We start from the raw sequence: 10,000 nt of genomic DNA, 5'->3' as shown, positions 1-10,000 counted from the left end.
AAGTCATTTTCAATGAGCCAGAAGTTATGCATGCTAAAGTGTTTTTTTGTGACCTTTGCTGTAATGTTGCTTTTAAAAACATCCACCACACACCTTGGCTGGTAGACCAACGTACGTTTTCTACCCTGGTTATATACATGAGAGTGAATCAGTAACGGCTCCGTTCTGCTACAGAAAGCTGTGGCCTTCTCTACGTCGTGACGTTGCACGGTACAGCAGCCTCTACGTCGTGACGTTGCACGGTTCAACAGACTTTGGATCCGGACTTGACTAACATGACTAACTAACTAACTCATAACGCCAATAAAGTCATTTAACAATAATGTCTACAGTACCTCCGCGAATCTCCGGCTGGCTGCTAGTGTGCGTCTGTTTTCTGTTTTCTTCTCGCGAGAATCGGCGAGACTCAGCGTATCCATAGAAACGTCGAAGCCATCATTGAACAGTCTGTGACTGAACAACACATGATCATCATGACATGCTTATATACTTTTCAAATAGATTGTTGTATGGCCAAATTGATTGATAAGAATATTATATCAGTAAATATGTTCAAGTCAAGACTAAAAACCCATCTTTTTAATATTGCCTTTAAATTACTAAATAATTAAATGATGGTTATATAATGATTGGAGCACTTTGAGCTGCAACGTTTGCAAGAAAAGCGCTATACAAATAAAAAGTTATTATTATATTATTATTATTATTTATACAACAGTTCCGATCAAGTCATTTGATTAGATTTGATTGGACAAGAGGCATTCCATGAGTGCTGATATACAGTATAACAGCACTGGGACTTTTAACTATATGTATCACTCCGCCGCACAGATGTTCTACTAAATGACCGTTAATTAGACTACATGTTTGTGTTCAGGTTACTAGGCAACAGTCCATTTGAAGTTCAGTTGCGGAACTATTTTTATTTTATTTTTATGATTAAATAAACAAACAAATCATAATCTGTTGTCGCTTATTAGTGTTAACTAATAAATAGCGCTGTAGAACTGTTGTATAAAAGCAATATCACACTCGAGGTCGTGCTGTTATACTGAATATCAGCACGGCTGTGATAATATTATTAGTTAATTAATGACAGATGACAAATCTGTCTCCCCTCACACACTGGCTGACATGTTTTTAGTTGTGAGGTTCAGAACAAAGTGGAACCAAAATGGACATGGAAACCACAGTTCTACCATTGTAATAACAAGGTCATTGTCTTTCTTGTTCTGTGTCATTAGAGACTCACACTAAAGGACATCAGGCAGTGTTACGGGTCATTTTCAGCATGGTAATCTATAAAGCTATAATTATGTTCTATAATGAATACAAAGGTCTGAGTAAGTACTGTAAATTAGTCAATCATTGATTCTAGATGAATGGAAAGACATTCTCAGTGAACGTGTGTGAGTGAGTGTGTCTAGGCGTGTGTTAGTGTCAGTCAGAGAATGACATCTTTCCTCTGTTCCAATCCAGCTGCACTCTCTCTGACCCTCTGGGGGTTCTGGCTCACTGTGAGAGAAGGGAATAGATATAGACACCTGGAGCATGTGAATAAAACCCCCCAACTATTAAACACAACACCTCAACGTCCCAGCTGTGTGTCCCTGAGTTAAAGCCCTCAGAGCCCAGGACCACTAAACAGTAGTCAAATACACTGGCTCAAGTACACTGGCTCTCCGCTGGTGGAATGAGCTTCCCATGGCTGTCAGAACTGTCACTATACCCATCTTCCGTCGGAGACTGAAGACCTCCATCTCTTCAGGTTACCTGGCCTGAGCTGGATTACTCTTCCTGATACGACTGGTGGATTGATGATTCACTTGCTTAGTCAAATGTATTGAGTGTAAGTCGCTTTGGAATAAAGGCGTCTGCTAAATGCCAAACATGTAAATGTAAATCTCTTTCGGGGTTGTCAGGAGTCTGTCAGTGGCTCTTCTCTGTGTGTCACAGGATGAGACGTGGGCCTGCAGTGTTGGGGTGCAGAATCACAGGAGTGTATTCAACTATTCCATGCCTCTTCTTCTCCCAGACTATGAACACACACACACACACACACACACACACACACACACACACACACTCCACCCATACCCTGTCCAGGGGTCGTTATTGATATGTTATTGATAGATTATTGATAGATTACTGATAGATTATTGATATATTATTGATAGATTACTGATATATTATTTATATATTATTGACAGATTACTGATATATTATTGATATATTATTGATAGATTACTGATATATTATTGATAGATAATTGATAGATTACTGATATATTATTGATAGATTACTGATCGATTATTGATCGATTACTGATCGATTATTGACTTATTTGGTTTAGCGCTTGTTGTTCTGTGCGTGCAGTAGCCTACTCAAAACAGGCCAGCAGGTGGCAGTAGAGGACAGGGTTTTCTGTGAGCGTCCTGAAAACTAGATTCACTCGGCCGGAGAGCAACGTCCGACAGCCTATAGGCCTTTCCATTCAGGATGGATGGATAGATTAACATTTTTACACTTACATTTTTGGCATTTTTCAGACGCCTTATTCCAAAGCGACTTACTATCGATTGTAATCATTTGACTAAGCAAGTGAATCATCAATCCACTAGTTGTAGCAGGAAGAGTACTCCAGCTCAGGCCCGGGGCCATTGGCAGTTGTCATGCTATAGAAGAAGATTATTATTATTATTTTTTATTTATTTTTGGGGGGGGGGAGAAACAGAACAAGGGGGAAGTAGAAATCTTAAGAGACACAGTATTGGGGAAAGCAGGTGTCTCAGGAGACACAGTGCTGAGGGGTAGTAGATGGATGGATGGATGGATGGATGGATGGATGGATGGATGGATGGATGGATGGATGGATGGATGGATGGATGGAATGATTCCACAAGGGATGGGTCATTTATGACTAAGACAGGAAAATAAAATGTTATTCATTCATTACAGATGGACAGACAGACAGACAGACAGACAGACAAAGAGATAGACAGACAGACAGACAGACAGACAGACAGACAGACAGACAGACAGACAGACAGACAGACAGGCAGACAGGCAGACAGACAGACAGACAGATAGACAGATAGATAGATAGATAGATAGATAGATAGATAGATAGATAGATAGATAGATAGATATTGTTGTGATGGACAGAACGTGAATGCTGATATTAGGAACAATTTAAACTTGAATAACGGGTCAAGCTGTCGACCACAAGCTGCCATCGCTCTGGCTGGGCGCGAGGCTGGCGCTGTCCGCCTCCCGTGGTGCTGAACCACCGCGCGCTAACCGGAGAGACCGCGCGGAGAATCCAAACACCTTAATCATCATGTGATGCTTAATAATCAGCCATTAAACACGAGCCCGGCGCATCGGGAAACACGGTAGGCAGCGACTAAGCTGCTGTGACTTCCTCCGTCTGAGTTGTTTGGGTTCCGGCCGCAGACAGACAGTGTCAGATGAGAAGACAACATGGATACATTGATGTCCAGCAGTCTGAGGGACTGGAGCAGGCAGAGTATTCACAGTCACAGATAATCCCTCACGTGGCCTCTCCCCGGGTTAGGGTTACATTTAGACCCCTTTATTTATTTATTTAATCTAAGATTCATGTAGGTACACCTTATTGTATTCTTCTTCTTCTTCTTCTATTATTATTATTATTATTATTATTATTATTATTATTATTAGCATATAGGCGTAGTAGCTTGGCTACATGTACATAATAGTATTACATGTCATTATGACGATAATCATGTTTTCTTCATATAGTTTTTTTTGTTAAACCATAACAAAGTTAATAATTATTGACATCAGACCATTACATTGAGGCCCTCCCCGCAATGTTGATAAGAGGCCGCTATTTTATCTAACAACAACAACATAGATATCGACTTATTAAAGGCTTGGAGAGTCAATGACTCTGTCTGCTGTTTGTTCTGCTCTCTGGAGCCTGTTTGAAACAACAACAACAACAGCAGCAGCAGCACGTGACGTTAGAATTATAAGGTGCTATCTAAACTTTTGTCAAAATTTAGTTTTTTACATAATCTGATCCATTAGGTGTTTATTACTGCCTGTGTGGTGTTATTTTTAAAATATTGAGATTTTTTTGTTAGTAATTAATCAAATACAAAGGTTCCATCTCACAAAACATAATGGAATGTAAAAACTTTGACGCTCAATATCTCTGAACTACCCTAAACGGAGATAGAACCTTATCATTCTAAGCTCACGAGCAGCGACAGCGGCTATGTGACACCGTGTGAGGCACCTCGGGTCCCCAGGGTGGTCGCTGTCACGCCATCACACCGCGGGGCCAGTTCTCACGCTCCTCCGCTGTGATTAACGTCCAGGGACGCCCACCCCAAACCCCCCAAACACCCAAATCGCATTGTCTGGTTGTCTGGCCCTAGGACGCTGGTCGTTATCCTCCCTCGGGGATAAAGAGTGAATCTCCTGATCTCTTATCAGCGTCCCCAGCTCCGCGAGGAGGACCGCTGATCGGCTGATGCCCATCTCTGCCCCCCCCCCCCCGCCCCCCTCCGCTGGCAGGTTATCGGGGTCTCCTCTCCAGCTCCCGGAGCACCGCGGCCCTTCTACCCGGAGATAGCAGCCCAGCGACGGCCTCGCCAGGGGAACGGACACGGAGAGATTACCCTCGTAACGCAACAAAGACACCGACATGATGTCAACAGTGGAGATAGCCCTCTGTAGCATCCACCCGTTATCTGACTGATAAGACAGAGACAAGCGATGTTTCTGTTCGCCTATTAGTCTTTATGGCCTTTTCAAAAAGACAAACAAAAAGTTTGACTTAATTTATTGAAGTAGCCAAACATTTTTAAAGGTCAAATGGAAACATTTATTTCACATATCAAATGTAAGTTACATTACAACGTTCCTGAGTTGAAACCTGCTTAAGCCATCGGGACGCATTAAGACGTGTCTATTTATTAAAGGATTTTACATTTCTTTAATTTCTAACTAAATCAAAATAGTGAAAATGGCACCGCTCATCCGTAATCACATTTAGCTGAGGTGCTGGAGCTGAAGAGTATCAAATGACCTTGACCTTTTTGCACAGTTTTCAGTGTGCTTCTTTTCAACCCAATTTCCATAACTGAAAATAGGCATAGGCTACTGTATAATACTGTACATAGCTACCATAACTGTAGGCCTACATAGCTTAATATGTAGTCTATAGCCTACTGGAATTATCACTTCATAACTGTAGCCTACATATCCTATTTTGTCTACAATATCATGTTTTGCACTATTATATCACTATTTGATATTTGGCAATTCTGGTTAGATGCTAAACTGCATTTCGTTGTCTAGTAGGCTACTCTGCAATGACAATAAAGTTGAATCTAATCGAATCGAATCGAATCTAAAACTGAATAGTTAACCCTTGGAATTCCTTTAAGATTCGGATGAACAACAACAACAACAACAACAACAACAACAACAACAACAACAACGTGTAAGTCCTGATCCAGACCCCCGGGTCAGAACGGGTTCTATCCGTAGAACCACAGTAGAATCACAGTAGAACCAATGGGGGAGAATCACTGGAGTGAAAGATAATAAACCCCTCACGTGTTCCTTCTTCTTCATCCTCGTTAACGCTCGCTCCACCTCCAGGTGTCTCCTCCCGGGGTCCGTCCTGATTGGTCGGTGACACAAACAGAGAGCGCGACCCCAAAGATAAAACAAGCCACGCGCCTCGCTGCATGCGACAGTGTCCTCACTCAGCCTCCGCTCACCGGAGGGACCGCGCGCTCCAAGGCACTTCAGAGTGGAGGAGGACCGTCCGGTGTCGCGATGCCTCGAGGGTTTCTAGTGAAACGGAGCAAACGGGGCTCACCGGCGTCCTACCGAGCGCGCGGCGGCGACCACGACAACGAACGGCAGGAGGCGGGAAACACACCGGAGGGGGGGGAGGCGACTAGTGTCCCGGTTGCCGAGGGGGTGAGAGAGGAGTCGTGGCCCGGTGTCCCGGTCGAGGCGGACCCGGTGGAGGTCAGAGCGGACTCGGACCGTTACTCACACCGTTCCCCGGTTCCCGACGGGTCCCCGCGCCGCGCCGACCTCTCCTACAGCCCGGTCAAACCGGTCGGCACCGAGCTGGAGACGTCCTTCTTCCACCGGTGCCTGTCGTCACCAGCAGCGACGGAGCAGTTCCCGTTAATAAGCACCCCGGTGTCCTCCATCGAGAGGCTCCTGATGAACCACCACACGCAATACGGACTCCCTGACATGACCTTTGACCTACCACCACCACTCTCGCACCATCACCGGTACCCGCCGTTACTGCAACACGCTGCAGCGGCGAAGCGCGACTACGTGGAACCGGAGCGCGACGCCAAACCGGCCGCCAAGAAGCCCAAAGCGAACCGGAGACTGTGCTTCGAGGACGAGGTGACGACCTCCCCGGTGCTCGGGCTCCGGATCAAGAAGGAGGGTCCCGGCGGGGACGTCCGACCGGCGGGCGCGTGCTCCGGTAAGAAGCCGCTCGGGGAGTTCATCTGCCAGCTCTGCCGCGAGGAGTACCTCGACCCGGTGTCCCTCGCGCAGCACAAGTGCTCCCGGATCGTGCGCGTGGAGTACCGCTGTCCCGAGTGCGACAAAGTCTTCAGCTGCCCCGCCAACCTCGCCTCACACCGCCGGTGGCACAAACCGCGTCCGGTAAACAACAACAATAACAACAACGGCGAGGCGCAGCAGGGGGGCGCGAGGAAGTCTCAGTCGCAGACGGGACGGGTCCACGAGAGGACGTCGCCGGTGTCGGTGGAGGGGAAGGAGAACACGAGCGCTCTCCGGCTGAACAGCTCCCCGCGTCTCGAGCCGTTTGATCACCGGTACCGGACACCGGAGAAGTGTCTGGACCTCCACGTGAGAGCGGCGGACTGCCCGGGCGCGCTGCCCGCCTCTCCCTTCCTCCCGGCCCCCAGCAGTCTCGGGGAGGAGATGTACGAGTGCCGGTTCTGCGCCAAGAGGTTCCGCCGCCACGCGTACCTACGGAAACACATCGCGGCGCACGAGACCGTCAAAGCCGCCTCACCGTACGGCCAGCAGGTCGACACGGTCACCGGACAGGTGGCGCTCCCGTGCATCCTCTGTGGCGCGCTCTTCCCCTCGGCGGAGATCCGGGACAAACACCGGCTGTGGCACGCGATGAGAGACGAGATCCTGATGGCCACGAGCCCGCCGGGGGAGAGCAGCAGCGCGCTGTTACCGGACCTGAGCGGAGCCGAGCAGCAGATCTTCCCGTGCAAGCACTGTCCCTCCACCTTCTTCAGCTCCCCGGGGCTCACGCGACACATCAACAAGTCGCACCCGACCGAGACGCGGCAGGTGATGCTGCTGCAGATGGCCGTGAGCCCCGGGTGTTAGCCCGGCAGACCCGTTAGACCGGACGATACATATGAAATAAAGTCATTTAATTGTTCGGCTCTGACCTGTTCCTGATCAGGTCAAAACTATATATATTTGTTATGACAGACAAGCTGTTGCGATTGTAATAGCTTATGAATAGATAGACAAACGGAGAAGCAGCCCAAAGTCATTGATGTCAAAACGAAATGTTTATTAACCTTTAGGCTACACAACATACTGGACCATGTAATGACATGCTTTAGGCTAGCAACTCCTCCTCCTCAGCGCAACAATTAAACAATATCAATTACAATTGGCAGTGCAAGGATATAATAATAACAAAACGAGGGACCAGTAGGCGTCATTCGCCTGGTCAGTGTAATAACTGCTGTCAATTAGGCTACAGTGAGAATGGGGCCTTTATGAAATGTCTAATATTATTTAAAGCATGTAAGAAATGAGAAATGAAATGTCCACACCGCCTGTATCTTCAACGTAGTTCCTGTGGAAACTCAACGTGCTTGTTTGAGTCTAGATGTGGTGTTTGTTTATGAGCCAATTACAAGGCTAATATGTATTTTCGTAAAGAAAAGCGATCTTACCTGCGAGGCTATAGTGTATAGCCTACAGTTGTTTTTTGTGGTAAAGAGAAAACGATGTATTCCTTGATGAAATTAATTGTTGAAATAAAATGTCGTCATCATGTGTTATTTTGATATGTAGCCTAGTAGCTAACAAATGAATTTATTCGCAGTGATTGTCAATAAAACACTTGAACGGTTTCTTGAAGTGTGTCTTTAGTTTACAGCCTCCGCCCGAACATCGAATCATTAAACAAACACCTGGTAAGAATCTGTTTATTGTCAAAATCCACTGACCGGAACAGCCGTTACACATATACACTACACGTATGGCAATACTATGTGTGTGTGTGTGTGTGTGTGTGTGTGTGTGTGTGTGTGTACCTGTCATATCAACACATGCAGTAGTGGTGGTCATGCAGCGGTTGGTCAGCAGTAACATCAGTCTTCAGGTGAGCAGATGGGTATTTACAGAATGCAGGAGAGCGCGAGGAGTCTTAGCCAACCATATTTCAGCCTGGAGTCAACAGCACCTGGATCGTGCTGCTCGTCAACACGTTACCATGACGACCTCTGTGTCATCGGGAAACATTATTATTAAAAAATCTAATTCGTAACTGACCTCAAATATTCAAACAAAACAACACAACAGCAACTTGACCTTGAACCTGACCCCTGACCTTGAGACATGGCAGCAGTTCGTTTTTTAAAATGATCAGTGAAACCAAATGTTGATCAATGATGTCCAGTCCCTTTCCTCTCTAGCAGAGAACCTACAGAACCCGGCCCGATAGAACCCTCCAGAGCCTCTAGAACAGACTGGGACAGAGTGAAGACCTCTCCCCTAAAAAAAGCGGTGTCCTTTTGTGTGTGTGTGTGTGTGTGTGTGTGTGTGTGTGTGCGTGTGCCCCCCCCCCCCCCCCCCCCGAAAACACAATACACTCTCCTCTCTCTCCTTCCATCCTCTCTCTTTCTCATTCCACCCTCTCTCTAGCAGAGAGAGAGAGAGAGAGAGAGAGAGAGAGAAATAGCTGTTGGCAGGGTGGATGGATGGAGACAAAATTAGCCTAGCAGCTGAGTGATACACTGGGAGGACAGAGGCTGACTCCGCCCCCTGACCAAGGCTGACTCCGCCCCCTGACCAAGGCTGACTCCGCCCCCTGCTAGCTAGCATAGTAGATGATAGAAATGGGAGTGGCCATATCCCTGCCACTCATTCTGTTTATGTGGTATGTTCTTCTACAGAGAACACTCTAGAACGGTTCTTCCTGAGTGACTCATAGAACACTCTAGAACGGTTCTTCCTGAGTGACTCATAGAACACTCTAGAACGGTTCTTCCTGAGTGACTCATAGAACACTCTAGAACGGTTTCACTGGTGTTTCACCGTCTCTATGTGGCTTGAGGTTAACATACGTTTTGGCAGCTACTTTCAAATATGCACACAGAGCAGATATCATTCATACACGTTAAACAATGGATATATTCTTATTTATATATTCATGTATGTGACACAGGGTTGGGTCGTTGTTACGTCAGAATATATGAACAAAACAAAAAGGTCATCAGTAACATTCTTTATCAGAGCGACAAGCAATTTTACAACCTTGATATGAAACAGACCAACATCATGTGACCCTGAAACGCAGCAGTGACATCACACTCAAACATGTCGACAAGAAACGTGACGTGCTTCAGTTCGACCAATCAGTGTCCGCCTCACTCAAAACTATCCAATCAGACGAGGCTTCAGTCAGAGCAGAAAGACGCTTACCTGCCTGGATACAACACAACAAGCTTCTCTCTCACTTCCTGTTTCCTTGTTCTGACAATGTCTAGCTCCCATCGTGGGTTGTGATTGGCCAGTGGAGTAGCCAATCGACAGCTCAGTGAAACGTCGACCTATCAGCCGTCTGACGTGGTAGAGGCCAGTGGAGGCTGTGTCATGGTAGAGGCCGGTGGAGGCTGTGTCATGGTAGAGGCCAGTGGAGGCTGTCATGGTAGAGGCCAGTGGAGGCTGTCATGGT

At 46.6% G+C, this 10,000-nt stretch overlaps 2 protein-coding genes across 2 annotated transcripts in view; one reads left to right on the top strand and one right to left on the bottom strand.

Annotated features, from left to right (window-relative positions):
* insm2 (insulinoma-associated 2) overlaps window positions 1–7,410 on the top strand; it is a gene marked incomplete at both ends in the record, with an annotated part of 8,075 nt that extends 665 nt beyond the window's left edge. Inside the window, 3 exons of the mRNA XM_080540281.1 lie at window positions 4,299–4,352; window positions 4,567–4,674; window positions 5,659–7,410. Of these exons, the coding sequence (XP_080396407.1) occupies window positions 4,299–4,352; window positions 4,567–4,674; window positions 5,659–7,410 (1,914 nt within the window). The remainder of the gene's footprint in view (window positions 1–4,298; window positions 4,353–4,566; window positions 4,675–5,658) is intronic.
* Window positions 7,411–9,378: 1,968 nt separating this feature from the next.
* Window positions 9,379–10,000, bottom strand: part of ralgapa1 (Ral GTPase activating protein catalytic subunit alpha 1) — a 94,047-nt gene continuing 93,425 nt past the window's right edge. Inside the window, exon 47 of the mRNA XM_080540159.1 lies at window positions 9,379–10,000. This exon is cut by the window's right edge and continues 214 nt beyond it. The gene's annotated coding sequence lies outside the window, so the exon portion shown is untranslated.

This window comes from Nansenia antarctica (assembly GCF_963989245.1).
Source record: "Nansenia antarctica genome assembly, chromosome: 1".
NCBI classification, from domain to species: domain Eukaryota; kingdom Metazoa; phylum Chordata; class Actinopteri; order Argentiniformes; family Microstomatidae; genus Nansenia; species Nansenia antarctica.
Note: the sequence above shows the minus strand (reverse complement) of the source record. Positions and strands in the feature narration are given on the sequence as shown.